General features: G+C 34.7%; 2 protein-coding genes and 1 non-coding gene across 3 annotated transcripts; all 3 read left to right on the top strand.

Moving 5' to 3' along the window:
• The first annotated feature begins 7,179 nt into the window (after window positions 1-7,179).
• On the top strand, window positions 7,180-7,315 carry LOC120250977. The gene has a single exon (XR_005533303.1). It is a non-coding gene; the product is annotated as a small nucleolar RNA Z247 (small nucleolar RNA).
• A 2,874-nt stretch (window positions 7,316-10,189) lies between these two features.
• On the top strand, window positions 10,190-10,840 carry LOC120284162 (uncharacterized mitochondrial protein AtMg00810-like). Its single transcript, XM_039290956.1, has 2 exons — window positions 10,190-10,535; window positions 10,749-10,840. Exons 1-2 carry the CDS (start codon window positions 10,190-10,192, stop codon window positions 10,838-10,840), a joined length of 438 nt encoding a protein of 145 aa, XP_039146890.1.
• Window positions 10,841-17,550: 6,710 nt separating this feature from the next.
• On the top strand, window positions 17,551-18,706 carry LOC120250101 (senescence-specific cysteine protease SAG39-like). Its single transcript, XM_039258878.1, has 2 exons — window positions 17,551-18,009; window positions 18,114-18,706. Exons 1-2 carry the CDS (start codon window positions 17,574-17,576, stop codon window positions 18,704-18,706), a joined length of 1,029 nt encoding a protein of 342 aa, XP_039114812.1. The 5' UTR covers window positions 17,551-17,573.
• The last annotated feature ends 667 nt before the right edge of the window (window positions 18,707-19,373 follow it).

The following is a 19,373-nucleotide window of genomic DNA, read 5'->3' as shown; positions in this document are numbered from 1 at the left end:
CATTGCCAAACTGTTGCAACAGCAAGTAAACTTCGGACTGTAGTAATTCAAGCAACAGGAGCAAAGGTTTCCTCATAATCAATACCATGTTCTTGTGCAAAACCTTTGGCAACTAAACGAGCTTTGTATCGATCAATAGTGCCATCTGATCGAGTTTTTATCTTATAGACCCATTTACATTTGACAGCAGATTTTCCAAGAGGCAAGTCTATAAGATCCCATGTTTGTATTTTGTCAAGAGCCTGTAATTCCTCAATCATAGCTTGCTGCCAAACTGGATTAGAACATACCTCTTGATAGGAAATAGGCTCATGAAGGGAAAGAATAGTAGAAAAATAATGAAAATCATTAAAACGAGTAGATGGTTCTCTTACCCTCTGAGATCTACGAAGAACAGGAGGAGATGGAATAGAGGAATCAAACTGGGTTGATGCTTGATCTGCAGACGTTACAGAAAAATGAGAACCAGACGAGTCATCAAGAGTTGGTTCTGCATTCAATGAAACTTGGACTGGTATTACTGAATGGTCATCATCAGGAAAAATATCAATGGAAGGATTTGTGAAAAAGGTTGTAGATGAATCTGAAGAAAGATGAAATTTAGACATAGTAGCAAACATCTTATGCTCCCAAAAGACAACATGACGGGAAATTCTGAGCCTTTTTGATTGAGGATCCCAACACCTATAGCCCTTGTGTTCAATCCCATAACCAAGAAAACAACACAAACGAGCCCGAGGTTCTAGCTTGGAATGTTCATGGGGTTGTAGAAGAACAAAACATGCACAACCAAAAACTTTAATTTGGGAGTAATCAGGAGAAGATCCAAAAAGGTGTTCAAAAGGACTTTGATTGTGTATGACAGGAGAAGGAATTCTATTTATAGTATAGACAGAAGTTAAAACGGCTTCTCCCCATAATCGTTCAGGACAACCAGTAGAAATGAGTAAGGAACGAGCAGTGTTAAGAATATGACGATGTTTTCTCTCTGCTCGACCATTTTGTTGAGAGGTACCTGGACAATAACTCTGAACAATTGTACCATTCAAATGTAAGAAGTGAAGAAGTGAGGATTCTTTGTATTCCAATGGCATTATTAGTTCGAAGTATCTTAATTGCAGAGGAAAATTGAGTTTTGATCATAAGAGCAAATTCATGGTAAATCTTTGGCAAGTCTAATTTATGATGCAACATATAAAGCCATGTATATCGGGAATAGTCATCAACAAATATTTTGTTATATTTGTTGATGACTATTCCCGATATACATGGCTTTATCTGTTGCATCATAAATCTTTGGCAAGTCTGATTTATGATGCAACAGATAAAGCCATGTATATCGGGAATAGTCATCAACAAATATAACAAAATATTTTGATCCACCCATTGTTGTAGTAGGGGAGGGGCCCCAGATATCAGAATGAATTAAATCAAGAGATGCAGAAGACATAGAATCACTTTTATTGAATGGTAAAGCATGAGTTTTAGCAAGTTGGCAAGAAGAACAATCGAATTGATCATTCTTGACAGAACCTAAATAACCTTGGGAAGATAATAATCTTAAATGACCAACAGACACATGGCCCAAATGAGAATGCCATAGACTTAATGATGGAGTGGATGTGGTAGATGCAGCAGATTGAGATGGAGCGAACAATGACCGAGGAAGATGAAGGCAAACCAACTCAAAAAGATGACCAATTTTACGGCTGGTCCCAAGATTCTGCCCCATCTGCGGATCCTGCTCACAACAACCAGAAGGAGTAAAAAAAAACATGAAGTCTAAGGTCATAGATTCTCCCAATAGATAATAGATTAAGTTGTAGTTTGGGAATTAGAAAAGCTTCAGATAATGTAACATCAGATTTGGAAATATTTCCAATCTAACTAACATGCAAGCAAGAACCATCAGCTGTTTGTATAGTAGGTGCATTAGGATGACTTTGTTTTGTAGAGAAAAGAGTGGGATCTGAAGTCATATGGTTGCAACATGCAGAATCAAAATACCAAGAAGTACCCGAAGTCATAGATAGAGCTGTAGATGTGACAGATTTTGATAGAACTTGTTTGATAATTGATTCAATTTCACTCAATGGGACCATTGATGAAGCAAAGCCAAGATGATCATGATCAGAGATTGGAGAAGAATTAGTAATGGCAGCATCATGAGAAAATAAACTTTTCCCGCTAGACTTATCTGGATTCTGAGGATAATGCTGAGGAAAATGACGAGGGCCTTTCTTCTGGCAAATGAGACATACTCTGGTGGGACAATCCATAACAAAGTGCCCAAGTTTGTGACAATAGTTACAACTTTTTGAGGAAGAGGATTTTACACTGGAATGAGTAACAAGAACTGTATCTGTGAAACGGGGAACAGAAATACATCTACGAGTTTTTTTTGAGAGCAAAATCTTAATGGCATCATGAAGAGTAGGGAGTGGCCTTTGATTGAGAATGGAAGCTCTTGTGGGCTCAAAATCATCATTCAATACCATTAGAAACTGGATAAGACGATTGGCATCACGATGGGTAGTAAATTTCTTAGCATCACTCTTGCAATCCCATGGTGGTTCAGACTTAGCAAGTTGATCCCATAAACAAACCATGTCAAAATAAAATTCTTGAATTGACTGTCCAGGTTGTTGTTTCATATCATGCAAGCGGAGTGAAATTTGATACTGACGAGAGAGATCAGTAGCAGTGTAGCGATTAGCCAAGAAATCCCAAAAACATTTTGCAGTGTCAAATCTGCTAAATAAACAATTTATGGTAGGCACTGAAGTGTTAGTAATCCAAGTAATGATCTTGTGATTATTACTGTCCCATTCTTCAAATCGAGCCTCAAAATTATCAGAATATACTTCTTTGTTTGCTACAGGAAGGCTAACTTGACTTGTAACCTATTTCCAAAGCTTGCGGCCACGAAGAAAATTTTGAAAAGCTTGAGCCCAGTGTGAATAATTGGTACCATCAAGGATAATGGTTATGGGCTATGAAACATCAGAGTTTGCCATAAGAATTGTACTAAGATCAACCCACCAGGTAAACAGCAAGTGGAATAATAGTAGCATGAATACAACAAGGTAAACCAGATCAAAACAAGCCAAATAAACAAAATTAGTTGCAGAGCTTTAGGAAAGCTGGATTCCAACGATGAGATCTAACAGATCTAACAAATCTCTGATGTAAGGGATGAAAACTAACAGAAGCCTTAAGCAAGAGATACTAAATTTTGAGCAAAAATTTTATAGAGCTCTGATACCATAAAAGATAACAGAAGAGAAAGAAAATAATCTGGCTTCAAAAGAAGAAGATGATACTGTATTCCATACCTTTGAAAAGTATACAAGACCCATATTTATAGGCAAAGAAGAAAAGTAATAGATGCAGTGAACCTATACAGTAATTACAAGCATTCAATCTAAGCCAATCACAGCTGTCTAATTGATAGATATAAATATTCAGAAGATATCTTAACAATATATATATATATATTGTTCTCAATGTTGTCTCCATTGATCTCTTTCAATTGTAACAGATTTAGCCAGTTAGAATTGTTTTTTTACGTTCACCGAATATGAATTATTCTTCTTGAAAGGCATTTTTAATTTCGGGCTTACTTTTCATTAAAAAGCTAACATATTACTAAGAGATGCTAAATTGATCCACCCTTTTCTAATTTAATACATGGCTTGATATTAAAGCACACAAAGACATTTAACTCAATCTGGTTCTTGAGTGTGCAGAAACCCTATCTCACAGTGCTAAAATTTGAATTATTATTGTTGCTAGCCCTAGCAATACTTTTCATGAACTTTATGGTTGTCTATCCACAATGTTAACTAAGGGTGAATTTCAAGACTTGACCTTGGAACAAAAATGAGAATTTCTCAGTTAAGTTCTTTTACAATTTCTTGAATGATGGTGGGCTTAAATGCCCGTTAGCAAATCCCTATAGAAAAGGGCCTATACTCTCAAAATTAAAATCTTTAACTGACTAGCCTTGGACAACAAGATTTAAAATATGAATAATTTGGTAAATTGTGGCTACGACAAAATTTTCATGACTACTTATGTACTCGATCTGCCATGCAGCGACGGAAAATGGACCACTTTCTCTCAAATTGTCTGTTCACATCTAGTATCTGGGCGCACTACTCTACTTTATTCAATGTCCCAAACACTCCAACAACCCTCAAGGATGTTTGGTCCTCCCAGTGGACTAATAGTGATTAAGTTTATGTGGTTTAGGAAACCTGCTTTTTCGAGTGATCTGTTGGAATATTTTGATCAAATGGAATAATCATATTTTCTCTTGCATAGGATTACCACATCTTTCGTCTATCTACAAAATTTATCACATGCTTATTGTTTGGATAAATGCAACACTATACTTTCAAAAGATTAAATTGGAGGAATCACTTCCATCAATTAAAAGAAGCCTTAACTTTGTGAGACCTTTGGTTTCTGCTTCCAAATGACCTAATAACTCCCAGAATAATGCAGGCAATCTAGATGTCTGATGGTTGCCTTATCCGCTTTGCATTTTTAGTTATGTGTGTAGTTTTTTTTCTATCCACCTCTAGTAGATGTATAGTTTCCTTTTTGTTTTATTTTCTCCTTCCTAGTATGGTTTAATCTTAGTCTTCTGCAATGGATTTTGTTCTTGTTATGCTACAATGATTTCACTTTCAATAAATTGAAGTTTATTCACCTTTATCAATATATATATATATATATATATTTTGTTAAAAGTAGTTTGCTATATATATACATATATATAATGGGGGTTTTTCTTTTCAAAAATAAATCAAAATAATTTTTTGGGGTTCTATAAGAGTGCCCTTATGTATGTAAATATATGAAAAGAATTTTACATAACTATTGTTGGAAGCAATACTGGAAAGTACAAAAAAGCCCAGCAATAAAAAAGATTTAAAAAAATTTCTTATTTTTGAGGATATGATATTAGAAAATACATCCGAAATGTTGGTTTTATATATATAAAAAAAAAAAAAAAAAAAAAAATCGCTCTCTCACATACAAGGCTTTAATGATGGTCTTCTCTCAATATTCCATTTCCTCCTCATATGTCTTTGCTTCACCGGTGAGTGTTGTTTAAACTATAAATCTATTCTTGTTGTCTTTAATTAGTATTACCTAAAGAAAACATCAAAGACAAATCAAGGAATATATATATATATATATATAGATATAAAGAAGTAGCTTTTATAATGGATATATATATATTTATAATTCTCCATCGGAGCATTCTTAATTTTTTTTTATTAAATGAAGGAGTATGTATATGTAGACTAGTTTTAATAATGCTCATAAACTCAAACTTCAGTTTAGAAAGAATTCAGTAAATTATAAAAATAATTAGCTTCATGAATGTGAATGAGATGGATATATATTTTATGCTTATAAAATTAATGTCTTTCTTTTATCCAATGTTACTATCTCATTGCTAGTCATGTATTTTTTTTATTTCAATCGCATTTAGTATTAGCTACTCACTGCGCACACACAAAAAAAAAATCCTAAATCGGCACAGAAAAATCAGCACAGGAAAAAAATCGTAACAAATTTGTTACAACATTTGACACAGAATTTACAAACTGTGTCAAATATATAATTTTTAGAAATATTTTTTTAATTATGTGCTAAATACCGTGCCAAATATATATACAAATTCAATAATTTTACTCAACGGTGCCAAATGTAGTGCTAAACATATTTTTTTAAAAAAATTAATTCATTAATACAGTGTCCAAAACCCAAATATATTATTATATTAATACCGTGCCGAATGCAGTGTCCAAATACAAATATAATAGTATATTAATACCGTGTCTAATACCGTGCCAAAAATATAAATATAATAATATATTACTATTGTGCCAAATACTGTGCCAAAAATACAAATATAATAATTTATTAATATGGTGCCAAATATAGTGTAAAAAATATAAATATAATTATAATATTAATATCGTATCAAATACCGTGCCAAAAATACAAATTTAATTATATTAATATAGTGTCAAATGTCATGCCAAAAATAAAAATATATTAATTTATTAATATCATGCCAAAAAAATATAAATATAATATTTATTAATATTGTACCAAATACAGTGCCAAAAATCTAAATATAATAATTTATTAAAACCGTATCAAATGGCGTGTCAAAAATAAAAATATATTAATTTATGAATACCTTTATTAGTTAAAATTATGTATTAAAAATAATTAGTACAATTGGTGGTTTGCCAGCTACGCTTAATTAATTCATTAAATATGATTGAGGGTAATCAATCATGATTAGATCCATATCATTGTCCATAATTAGAACTAACTCTTTTTAACCCCATCTTAAACAGTGGTCAAAACTTCAACACATTCACTTCCACCCTGTTAAGATAATTAGGATCCATGTATAGTTGGTAAGAAACCAAATTATATCACATCTATGTATAGTTGGTAAGAATCAAATCATATCACATAATTACAGGGTATGTATCAACGTTGATTGTAAACCATAAAATTGTAACACTATCTTATATATAAATATGAGAAGGATGCAACCTGCAAGGTACGCAAATTACAAAACCATAATTCGTTAATTCCTTTTATGGTATCATAGAGGTCTCTTCCACAAAACATCCAATGAATTCTGGTGCTTCTTCAACCGGCACAGCGGCATTATCTCTTGGTCTCACCAACTTCATCAATGTGAAACTCATGAGGGAAAATTACCTTCTATGGAAGGCGCAACAAATGCCTATCATCCGAGGCTATCAACTTCTTGGTTTCATTGATGGATCGGAGGTCGCGCCGCCAACAACCATCAAGGTGACTGAGATGATTAACCGCAAGATAGTTGAGAAGGTCATTCCCAACCTGGAGTACAATGTCTTACTTCTCAAGGATCAACAAGTACTCGGCACACTTCTTGTGTCGCTTTAACCGGCAGTGCTGTCGCAGGTCATTGGCTTGACATTTGCATCAAAGGTGTGGGTTATGCTTGAACGCATGTTCACATCACAATCCAAGGCCCGGATCATGCAAATCTGGATGCAACTCTCCACAATGCGCAAGAATGATTTGAGCGCGATGGAGTACTTCAACCGCATGAAATTACTTGTGGATCAGATGGCGTCTACAGGTCATCCAATGAGCGATGATGATATGATCGGCTACATCATAGCGGGTCTCGACACTGAGTACAACCCGCTGGTTTCCTCTATCATGACCAGGTCTGACTCGATCGATCTGTCTGAGTTCTATGCCTATTTTCTCTTCTATAAGACTCACCTGGAAAAATAGAATCAGGCTCTCCAAATTGGTTCGACCGTCAATCTCCCTTCATGAGGCTATCAAGGTGGCAGCCATGGTGATGGTTTCGGGGAGGCCATTTTGGTGGCGGCCAAGGTGGCAGTCGCGGCGGCAATGGTTGTGGACCACAACAGAAGGGCCGCGAACACCGTGACTACTCCAAGGGCCAGAACAAGAAGGGCGGTGGTAGCTTAAGGCCTACATGTCAAGTGTGTGGTAAGGTGGTACACAATGCGTTGAAGTATCGTCATCACTTCAATCACTCCTACCAGGCAGAGGATGATTGTGTGGCTAACTACATCAACAACATCCCTTACAATGCCGATACCAATTGGTACACTGACACAGGCATCACCAACCACATCATTAGCGAGTTCGATAAGCTAACAATCTGTGACAAATATCATGGTCATGATCAGGTGCACACTGCAGATGGTGCAGGTATGTTTATTAGTTATATTGGTCATTCCTCGATTAATACCCCGGATCAAGCTTTATCCTTGAAACATATTCTCCATGTCACTAATGCCTAGAAAAATCTTGTTTCCGTTTACCTTTTAACCTCTGATAACAATGTATTTCTTGAATATCATCCTGACCATTTTCTTATTAAGGATCAGAAAATGAAGAGAATGCTTCTTCGTGGGGAATGTAGGGGTGGCCTCTATCCCCTCCTATCGAGTTCACCATCTGCGTCCTCCAAACATGCCTATTCCATTGCCACACCCACTCAAGAAAGATAGCATAATTGTCTCGGCCATCCATCGCTTTCTATAGTTCTTCGTGTGCTTAGTCTAAATAATCTTCCATGTTCCAATAGTTCCAATAATGTGTCAGTTTTTTATTCATGTCAACAGGCTAAAAGTCATCAGTTACCTTACACTACTTCGCATGAACTTTTGTTGTCTCTATTAGCACTTGTCTACTCCGATGTATGGGGTCCTGCTCTTACTTCTGCTGGGGATTTTAAATATTATGTGAGTTTTCTCGATGATTTTAGCAAGTTTGTTTGGGTATTTCCTCTTAAAAAGTAAGAGTCGATGTTTTTTTCGCACATTTGTTCATTTTTCAAACTCTTGTTGAAAAAAACAACTTGATAGGAAGATTCTTTGCATACAAACCCGATTGTGGGTGGGGGGTGAGTATCACAAATTACATTCATTTTTTAATCAAGTTGGCATTGCTCATCATGTTTCTTGTCCTCACACACCTCAACAAAACAGTGCAGTTGAACGAAAGCATCTGCACATCGTCGAAACTGGTTTAGCTCTTCTTGCCCTTTCAGGTGTTCCCCTCAAGTTTTGGGATGAAGCCTTTAGCACTGCTAGTTACCTCATCAATCGGCTACCAAGTAAAGTTATACATAATTCCACTCCACTAGAAAAATTGTTCAATAGCAAACCTAATTATTACTCCTTAAAGGTTTTTGGGTGCACGTGTTAGCCTCATCTTGGAGCCTACAATGCTCGCAAACTTCAGTTTTTCTCTCGTCGATGTGTATTTCTCGGCTATAGTACTTAATATAAGGGCTATAATTGTCTTGATCCAACATCTGGTCATATATACATCTCCCGCAATGTTGTTTTCGATGAGGGAGTACTTCCTTTTGCCACCTCTTTGTGCATGACTGGTCCTCGCATCCTATCAGAAATTGTTCTTTTTCCAATTGTTCCGGGTATTGATCATGGCTATGCGACTAATGAACCTACTAATGCTCTTGTTGTTGTGTAGCCTGGTGTTTTTATTCAGCCACAGGTTGCCCCTGTGCATGGTGAGGCGAACGTGCATGACACTGTAGATGCGGTGTCTCCTGGTGTGGTGGATGAAATGACTGGGCTGGGCTTGGCCCCGTTTGCTCCTACTGGAATGGGACTGCCTTATGGGATGAAAGCGGTAGTGCCTACCAAGTGTGGGCCAGTGCAGCGTCGAGCACTCCTAAAGCATCTGAGTCTCCTATTGTGCCGCCTACCCCACATGGGAGCACTCACTACATGACGACATGTCTACGTGGCAACATCAGGGTGCCTCATATATTCATAGATGGCATTGTTCGTTACGAGTATAGTGCCACTGATAAACCGGAGTCGCTTGATATAGCGCTGGCAGATCCGAATTGGAAGCATACTATGGATCAGGAATTTGAAGCACTTCAGCTACCTGGAGTCTTGTTCATCCCACTTGCGTTCAAAACATCATAGACTATAAGTGGGTTTACAAGGTTAAGCACAAGGCGGATGGCAGCATCGACAGATACAAAGCTCGTCTAGTGGCAAAAGGATTTCGACAGCGTTATGGTATTGATTATGAGGATACTTTCAGCCCAGTGGTTAAACCTGCTACAATTTGCTTGGTTCTCTCCATTGCTGTATCACGTGGTTGGGACTTGCAGCAATTGGATGTTCAAAACGAGTTTTTGCATGGTGTTATGGAAGAGGAAGTCTTTATGCATCAACCTCCTGGGTACATAGACTCATGGCAACCGCATCTTGTGTGCAAGCTGTATAAGGCTCTATATGGTTTAAAATAGGCACCGCGAGCTTGGTATGCTAGACTCAGCTTAAAGCTATAGGAACTTGGGTTCATGTCTTCTCGCGCTGACACTTCCTTATTTATTTATAACAATGGTGCAACTACTATCTATGTTCTCATTTATGTTGATGACATTATTGTCACAAGCTCTTCCTCATTGGCTGTTTAGACTCTTTTGCGAAAATTGCAAAGTGAGTTTGCCTTAAAAGATCTTGGTGAGTTACACTTCTTTCTCGGAATTGAGGTGAAATAATTGGATAATGGCATTGTTCTCTCTCAGTTCAAATATGTGACATATCTTCTACGTCGGGTTGGCATGACGACATGCAAAGGTGCTACTACTCCTATGCCTAACACCGACAAGCTCTCTGTTACTATTGGGGATCCGTTAGGTCCCGAGGAGGCCACCAAATACATAAGCACTATTGGGGCGCTTCAGTACCTTGTTCTCACACGGCCTGATATAGCTTATTCTGTTAACAAGGTGTGTCAATTCCTGCACTGTCCTACCAACGTACACTGGACGGCGATGAAACGGATACTTCCGTATCTTAATCACACTGCAACAATTGGTATGAAGATTTATAGGTCTGCCTCCACCTTGGTGGGTACCTTTCCCGACGTTAATTGGGTGGGATGTCAGGATGATAGGAGGTCTACAGGTGCCTTTGTTGTTTTTTTTAGATCCAACTTGATCTCATGGAGTGCGCACAAGCAAGCAATAGTCTCTTGATCTAGCACAGAAGCAGAATATAAAACAATTGCTAATGCTACGGTAGAGATTTAGGTACAGTCGTTACTTGGTGAACTTGGTGTATTTCAATCTCGGACGGCATGCTTATGGTGTGATAATCTTGGTGCCACCTACTTGTCAGTGAACCCTGTCTTCCATGCCAAGACCAAGCACATTGAAGTGGATTTCCATTTCGTCCGAGATCGAGTTACATGCAAGGTTCTTGACATTTGATTCATCCCTTCACAAGATCAAGTGGCGGATGGTTTTACAAAGCCATTGCTAGTATAGCTACAGGAGAAATTCAAGCGCAATCTCAATCTTCATCAGTTGTGATTGAAGAGGGATGTTAAGATAACTAGGATCCATGTATAGTTGGTAAGAAACCAAATCATATCACGTCCATGTATACTTGGTAAGAACCAAATCATATCACATAATTATAGGATGTGTATTAACGTTGATTGTAAACCAAAAAATTGTAACACTATCTTATATATAAATATGAGAAGGATGCAACCTGCAAGATGTGCAAGTTACAAAACCCTAATTCATTAATTCCTTCTACACCCCATCTTCTTCGTCCCCTCCTTCATCGGCACCATCACCACCATTGCCAATCGCCGTTGATCTCACCACCATGGTCATCTTCGTCCCCCCAACAACCCCATAATCCCTCAATGCCCTCTGCGGATCCTACATCTCCACGCCCTCCACCATCAACGCCATCCTCCCCGATGCCAAACCCTCGATCATGATCATCTTCTTCAGCTGTGCCACCGTCTTTCCACCCTCCACATCCATCGCGATCCACTGCCTCATCGCAGGTACACTTATTGTGATCTTGAATTTGATCATCATCTTCTTCTTCTCCCCTTCATTGCAAAAATGTTTCCTTGTACCAAATTTTTTATTGAGTATATGCTCCATTGCAGATATTTTCTAGTAACGGTGACAACAACACCTAAGATAGTGTTCATAGCTTCACCTGCAAAGGCTTCAGGCTCTGAAAATCTCCAATGAGCAATTGAGGATTTGAATGTTTGCTCTTCCTTGCGACTGTTGCATGCTTCATTGTTTTCATTCCCATTAGTTAAGCATTATTCTTGTTCTTCTTCTTCTACCATGTCAGCCCATGTTTTCCTTCCATTATTAGGCTTCCGCATTTTTTATCAGTAGTTGAACCCCCAGCATTAAGGTCTTCAGTTTTTTTTTATTCCTAAATAATTATAGAGCCATGTAACAGATAATGTAGAGGGTGGAGGAATGGTGGTGCAACTGAAGAAGATGATTAGGATCGAGGGTTTGGCAGCAGGGAGGATGGCATTGATGGTGGGGTTGTGGAGATGTAGGATCCACAAAGGGCGTTGAGGGATTATGGGGTTGTAGGGAAGACGAAGATGACCATGGTGGCGAGATCAGCGATGATTGTCGATGGTGGTGATGGTGCTAATGAATTGAAGGAGGGGATGAAGAAGGTGGAGGTGGAGGTGAATGTGATGAAGTTGTGACCATTGTTTAAGATGGGGTTATAAAGAGTTAGTTCTAATTATGGACAATAATATGGATCTAATCATGATGGGTTACCCTCAATCTTATTTAATGAATTACTTAAGCGTAGCTACCAAACTACCAAGTGTATTAATTATTTTTAATATATAAACTTAACTAATTAAGGTATTAATAAATTAATATATTTATATTTTTGGCACGGTATTTGGCACAGTTTTAATAAATTATTATATTTAGATTTTTGGCATTTTATTTGGTACAATATTAATAAATTATTATATATATATATATATATATATATATATATATATATATATTTTTGGCACGGAATTAATATATTATTATATTTATATTTTTGGCACGATATTTGGCACGATATTAATATTATTATTATATTTATATTTTTGGCACTGTATTTGGAACCGTATTAATAAATTATTGTATTTGTATTTTTGGCACGGTATTTGACACAATAGTAATATATTATTATATTTATATTTTAGGCACGATATTAATATACTATTATATTTGTATTTTGGCACCCATTCGGCACGGTATTAATATAATAATATATTTGGGTTTTTGGCACTGTATTTAGCACGTTATTAATAAATTAATTTTTTTAAAAAAATGTTTGCCACTACATTTGCCACCATAGTGTAAAATTATTGAATTTGCATATTTGGCACGGTATTGGACACAAAATTAAAAAAAATATATTTTTTATAAAATTATATATTTGACACGGTTTGTAAATTCTGTGTCAAATATTGTGACAAATTTGTCATGATTTTTTTTCCCGTGCTGATTTTTTCGAGTCGTACGTTTTAGGATAGTGAGTAGCTAGTACTAAATATGATTGAAATAAAAAATGCATGACTAGCAATGAGATAGTAGCATTGGATAAAAGAAAGACATTAATATGATAAGCATAAAATATATATCCATCTCATTCACATTCATGAATCTAATTATTTTTATAATTTACTGAATTCTTTCTAAACTGAAGTTTGAGTTTATGAGCATTATTAAAACTAGTCTACATATACATACTCCTTCATTTAAGAAAAAAAAATTAAGAATGCTCCGATGGAGAATTATAAATATATCCATTATAAAAGCTACTACTTTATATATATATATATATATATATATATATATATATATATATATATATATATATATATATATATATATATATATATATATATATATATATATATTCAGTTTGAGTTTATGAGCATTATTAAAACTAATCTACATATACATACTCCTTCATTTAAGAAAAGAAAATTGAAGTATGCTCCGATGGAGAATTATAAATATATCCATTATAAAAGCTACTACTTTATATATATATATTCCTTTGGTTTTTCTTTAGATAATACTAATTAAAGACAAAAAGATTAGATTTATAGCTTAAACACCACTCACTAATTAAAGACAAAAAAGAATAGATTTATAGCTTAAACAACACTCACCGGTGAAGCAAAGATATATGAGGAGGAAATGGAATATTGAGAGAAGACTATCATTAAAGCCTTGTACGTGAAAGAGAGATTTATATATATATATATATATATATATATATATATATATATATATATATATATATATATCAACAACATTTTGGATGTATCTCCTAATATCATATCCTCAAAAATAAGAATTTTTTTTAAATCTTTTTTATTGCTGGCCTTTTTTGTACTTTCCAGTACTGCTCCAACAATAGTTATGTAAAATCCTTTTCATATATTTACATACATAAGGGCACTCTTTAGAACCCCAAAAAAATTATTTTGATTTATTTTTGAAAAAAGACCCATTGCATATATATATATATATATAGCAAACTACTTTTAACAATATATATGTATTGATATAGGTGAATAAACTACAATTTATTGAAAGTGAAAGCATTGTAGCATAACAAGAACAAAAGCCATTGCAAAAGACTAAGATTAAAACATACTGTGAAGGAGAAAATAAAACAAAAAGGAAACTATACATCTACTAGTGGTGGATAGAAAAAACTACACACATAACCAAAAATGCAAAGCGGATACGGCAACCATTAGACATCTAGATTGCCAGGGTTGTTCTAGAAGTTGTTGGGTTATTTGGAAGCGGAAACCAAAAGTCTCACAAAGTTAAGGCTTCCTTTAATTGATGGAGGTGATTCCTCCAATTTAAACTTTCGAAATTATGGTGTTGCATTCATCCAAATAATAAGCATATAATTAATTTTGCAGATAGACGAAAGATGCATATGCAAGAGAAAATACGATTATTCCATTTGATCCAAATATTCCAACAGATCACTCGAATAAGCAGGTTTCCTAAACCACATAAACTTAATGCACTATTAGTCCACTGGGAGGACCAAACATCCTTCAGGGTTGTTGGAGTGTTTGGGACATTGAGTAAAGCAGAGTAGTGCGCCCATATACTAGATGTGAACAGACAATTTAGGAGTAAATGGTCCACTATTTCCGCCGCTGCATGGCAGATCGAGTACACAAATAGTCATGGAAATTTTGTCGTAGACACAATTTACCAAATTATTCATAGTTTAAATCTTGTTGTGCAAGGCTAGTTAGTTAAAGATTTTAATTTTGAGAGTATAAGCCCTTTTCCATAGAGATTTGCTAAATGACATTTAAGCCCGCCGTCATTCAAGAAATTGTAAAAGAACTTAACTGAGAAATTCTCATTTTTGTTCCAAGGTCAAGTCTTGAAATTCACCCTTAGTTAACATTGTGGATAGACAACCATAAAGTTCATGAAAAGTATTGCTAGGGCTAGCAACAATAATAATTCAAATTTTAGCACTGTGAGATAGGGTTTCTGCACATTCGAGAACCAGGTTGAGTTAAATGTCTTTGTGTGCTTTACTATCAAGCCATCTATTAAATTAGAAAAGGATGGATCAAGTTGGCATCTCTTAGTAATATGTTAGCTTTTTAATGAAAAGCAAGCCGAAATTAAAAATGCCTTCCAAGAAGAATGATTTATATTCGATGAAACGTGAAAAAAAAAAAAAAACAATTCTAACTGGCTAAATCCGTTATAATTGAACTAAGGAGATCAACGGTGACAACATTGAGAACAATATTTTTCTCAAAAACATAAAGGTGATACATATATATATATATATATATATATATATATATATTCATATTTAGTGAAACTAATTGGAACTCCTAAATTTTTAAATTTTAAAATGGGAAAAAAAAATGCAATCATATTAGGTTATCTTTTAAGTATTCATAATACTTTCTATATTATTTAAAAACTGTCAAATTTCTAAAATGAAAAAAAAAAACACTTGTTTTTTAATAGTGGAAATTGCTAAAAACACCCCCAAAGTTTGCAATATGCACAGATTCTCCCCCTAAATTTGAATATCCATAAAAACTTCTTCCTTTTGAATACAATGATTTTTTAAACCCCCAAATCATCTAATAGTGATTGATAGAGTTAATTGGGAATTTTTTGGATGAAATTGTCCTTTGCGTTAGAAGCTGTGGCAAGTGTGACATGGTTTGGCCATAATGCCCTTCGGTGCAATGAGTTTCTATTTAAAACATGAGGTTTCTGTTTAAAATATAATGTTTCTATTTAAATTATGAGGTTCTGTTTAAAAAATGAGTTTTCTGTTTAAGAAATAAATACATGCTAACCTAAATTATTTTTCAGAAACTTATTAAATTTTTAATGTAAATATCGTTATCTCTATATAATAAAGAACGGTCGTCTTTATACTTGGTTGTCTTTATTTAACTATCGATGTTTTTGTTTAATATATTATGTTTACATTTTAAAAAGTGTTTAAATATCGTTGTTTCTATTTAAATATGTACAAGTGACCAAGATTAATTGGTTTTCATACCCAAGATTAATTTGTCACGTAAATATTGGTTTTCATTTTAAATATCAATGTTTCTGTTTAAGAAATGAGGTTTATATTTAAAAAATGAGATTCCTGTTTAAAAAAATGAGTCCTCTATTTAAGAAATGAGGTTTCTGTTTAAAAAAATGAGTTCTATGTTTAAGAAACGAGTATATGCATTACTCTTCATGCTAACCTAAATTTTTTTTCTTGTAGTTTGTAGTTATAATGTAATCATGCTAACCTAAATTCTTTTCCACAAACTTATCAAATTTTTAATATAAATATCTTTATCTCCATATAATAAAGAACGACCGTCTTTATGCTTGGTTGTCTTTATTTAACTATCGTTCTTTTTGTTTAATATATTGTGTTTACATTTAAAAAGTGCTTAAATATCATTGTTTCTATTTAAATATGTACGAGTGGACAAGATTAATTGGTTTTTATACCCCAAGATTAATTTATCACGTAAATATTGGTTTTTATGTTTAAATATCAATGTTTCTGTTTAAAAAATGAGTTTTCTGTTTAAGAAATGAGGTTTCTGTTTAAGAAATGAGTTTCATGTTTAAGAAATGAGATTTCTGTTTAAAAAAATGAGTTCTCTGTTTAAAAAATGAGGTTTCTGTTTAAAAAAATGAGTTCTCTATTTAAGAAATGAGGTTTCTGTTTAAAAAATAAGTTCTCTGTTTAAGAAATGGGTTCTCTGTTTAACATATTCTTTTGTTTCTGTATGTGTTTAACAAAAAGGAATGCAAAAAGAATGAAAAAATGTATACAAAAAGGTTTAACATGATGTGATCGGACGATTGTTTTCCCACCATTTTTAAGGACAACGATGGAATTTCATAACATGGAGCCAGTCCTAGTGACCTGCAGGGGCAAAAAGGAAGTGAAACAATAAAGGAAGAGTTGTCTGAGTTATTCAAAACAGTAATTTTCCCTTTTAAATATTTATCAATACAAATAATGATTCTATATATATATATATATATAATCATAAATACTAAACAACGAGTTACCATGTATCCATTTTTTTTTCTCACAGTTACAATTAAAATTTAATATTCCCCATTTACACACGCGCACAAACACACACGTACAAATTATTCTTACTACAAATACTTTATATTTGTATTTATAAAATTAAATGCATGTAAATTACACGCGCTTAGTGCGTGTGTATGTCTGTTTTTCAAACACAACTCCAAACTTGCCTAATTCTAAGGCATAATTAAACACATTATTAAGGACTAGGTTTTCCCCATAAAACCCGGCAACCTAATAGATCTAACCACGTAAACGCTTCTCAATCCATGCAACACGCATCCATGCCAGAATAAAAACACAACCTTAAATATTAGAAGACTTCACCATGCATTAAGAGCTAGTCATTCTCAATCCATACTCTTCGCCAGACTAAACTCCATGTGACCCTCTCAACCTACACCACCTCATCACTCCCGCACCACCTCCAACACACCTATATAAACCCTAACCCTCAACACAACCTCTCAACTCACTCAACCATCCCAAATCTCATACCATATATCATCACTCATGGCTTCAAACATGTCTCTATTCCTCTCCTTCTTCATCCTCACCATCTCTTCTTCCATGGTTGCATCCTCAAGAGTACTCAAGAGTACTGAACGCTCCATGGCCGAGAGGTATGAGCAGTGGATGGTTGAGTACGGCCGAACGTACAAAACTACCGAAGAGAAACTCCATCGTTTTGAGATTTTCATGTCCAATGTCCAGTTCATTGAGTCCTTCAATGCAGCCGGGAATCACACGTTTGAACTCGGCATTAACCAGTTTGCAGATCTTACCAACCAAGAGTTCAGAGCCATGCACACTGGTTTCAAGCCTTTCAGTTCTAACAATAAAGCCAGCAAGACCTCTTTCAAGTATGCAAACTCCACTGATGCTCCTGAATCTGTGGACTGGAGAACCAAGGGTGCTGTCACTCCCATCAAAGATCAAGGCCAATGCGGTAATTAATTAACTCATATATATATATATATATATACATTTTCACATGATAGAGAACTTAATTTTTCCATCAATATCAATGACAAATATTAATAAAAATAACAGGATCTTGTTGGGCATTCTCTGCGGTGGCATCGATGGAAGGAGCGGCAATGTTGAGCACAGGTAAGTTGATCTCCTTGTCGGAGCAAGAGCTTGTGGACTGTGATATCAAGGGTGGCGACCAAGGATGCAAAGGTGGGCTAATGGATGAGGCATTTAAGTTTATTATCAACAATGGTGGTCTAAACACCGAAGATAAGTATCCTTATACAGGCGCAGATGATTCTTGTGACACCGAGAAAGCGGCTTCACACGCTGCTACCATTAAGAGCTATGAGGATGTGCCTGCAAACAGTGAAGCAGACTTGCTCAAGGCTGTGGCTAACCAACCTGTCTCAGTTGCTATTGATGCTAGTGGTTCTTTCCAGTTTTACAGTAGTGGTGTTTTCTCAGATAAAGGTTGTGGTAACTTACTTGATCATGGAGTGGCTGCTGTTGGTTATGGGGTTACTAGTAATGGTACTAAGTATTGGATTGTGAAGAACTCATGGGGAGAAAGTTGGGGGGAGAAAGGATATGTGAGGATGGAGAGGGATATTGCTGATCTACGTGGCATGTGTGGCATTGCCATGGCTGCTTCTTATCCTACTGCTTGAAGTTGAATTAATTATCAGGGTTTTTTTTTCTTATTTCATTTGATTAATATTATTTAGATATGTACTCATTTTTTTTTATTATTATTATGGAAAAGACTAAATTTTAGTTGGAGTTAATTTTTTAATCTTTTCAGTTGTTCATTTGGTGATGTCTCATGTGTTTGATCCCATCTAACTATATATTTGCACATCCATATATATATATATATAATGATGAGCATGAAGTTTTGTTTAATAATGTTTACAATCTTTGTATGTTTAATTTATGAATTTAATGGATGAATCATGCAATCAACTAAGGTAGAGTCTATTATTAATTTTAGGACCTATTTGGATGACATATTTAGCAATTGGGATTTAAACATTAGATATCACTATTTTCTTTCTCAATATTTAATGTTTCTTAAAGTATTATTAGTATGTTTTTATGAACAAAATTATAATTAAAAATCACGCATTTCTTACACTCACAAGTTCAACTTAGAAGGCCTGCTAGATTAACTTATTTTTATAATTATAAAAAATTAAATATTGATCAACTTATTTTTAATTATTAATTATCTTATAAAAATGCAAAAGAAAGAGGTAACCCTTGTGTTGGTGTTTTTCTGTAAATATTACTAAAAATACAAAACAACAGTTAAATTTTTTTTCTTAAGGACAAAAA

Source organism: Dioscorea cayenensis, chromosome 19 (assembly GCF_009730915.1).
Source record: "Dioscorea cayenensis subsp. rotundata cultivar TDr96_F1 chromosome 19, TDr96_F1_v2_PseudoChromosome.rev07_lg8_w22 25.fasta, whole genome shotgun sequence".
Classification (NCBI taxonomy): Eukaryota; Viridiplantae; Streptophyta; class Magnoliopsida; order Dioscoreales; family Dioscoreaceae; genus Dioscorea; species Dioscorea cayenensis.
The sequence above is the reverse complement of the archived record's forward strand: the minus strand, read 5'-3'. Positions and strand labels throughout refer to the sequence as shown.

What these genes read in the sequence shown, in the direction of transcription:
- LOC120250101 (XM_039258878.1), top strand. Translation starts at nt 17,574, where the DNA reads ATGGCTTCAAACATGTCTCTATTCCTCTCCTTCTTCATCCTCACCATC. An exon ending in CAAAGATCAAGGCCAATGCG is followed by an intron (nt 18,010 to 18,113) that starts GTAATTAATTAA and finishes TAAAAATAACAG; the next exon opens with GATCTTGTTGGGCATTCTCT.
- LOC120284162 (XM_039290956.1), top strand. Translation starts at nt 10,190, where the DNA reads ATGACGACATGCAAAGGTGCTACTACTCCTATGCCTAACACCGACAAG. An exon ending in GGATGATAGGAGGTCTACAG is followed by an intron (nt 10,536 to 10,748) that starts GTGCCTTTGTTG and finishes CCTACTTGTCAG; the next exon opens with TGAACCCTGTCTTCCATGCC.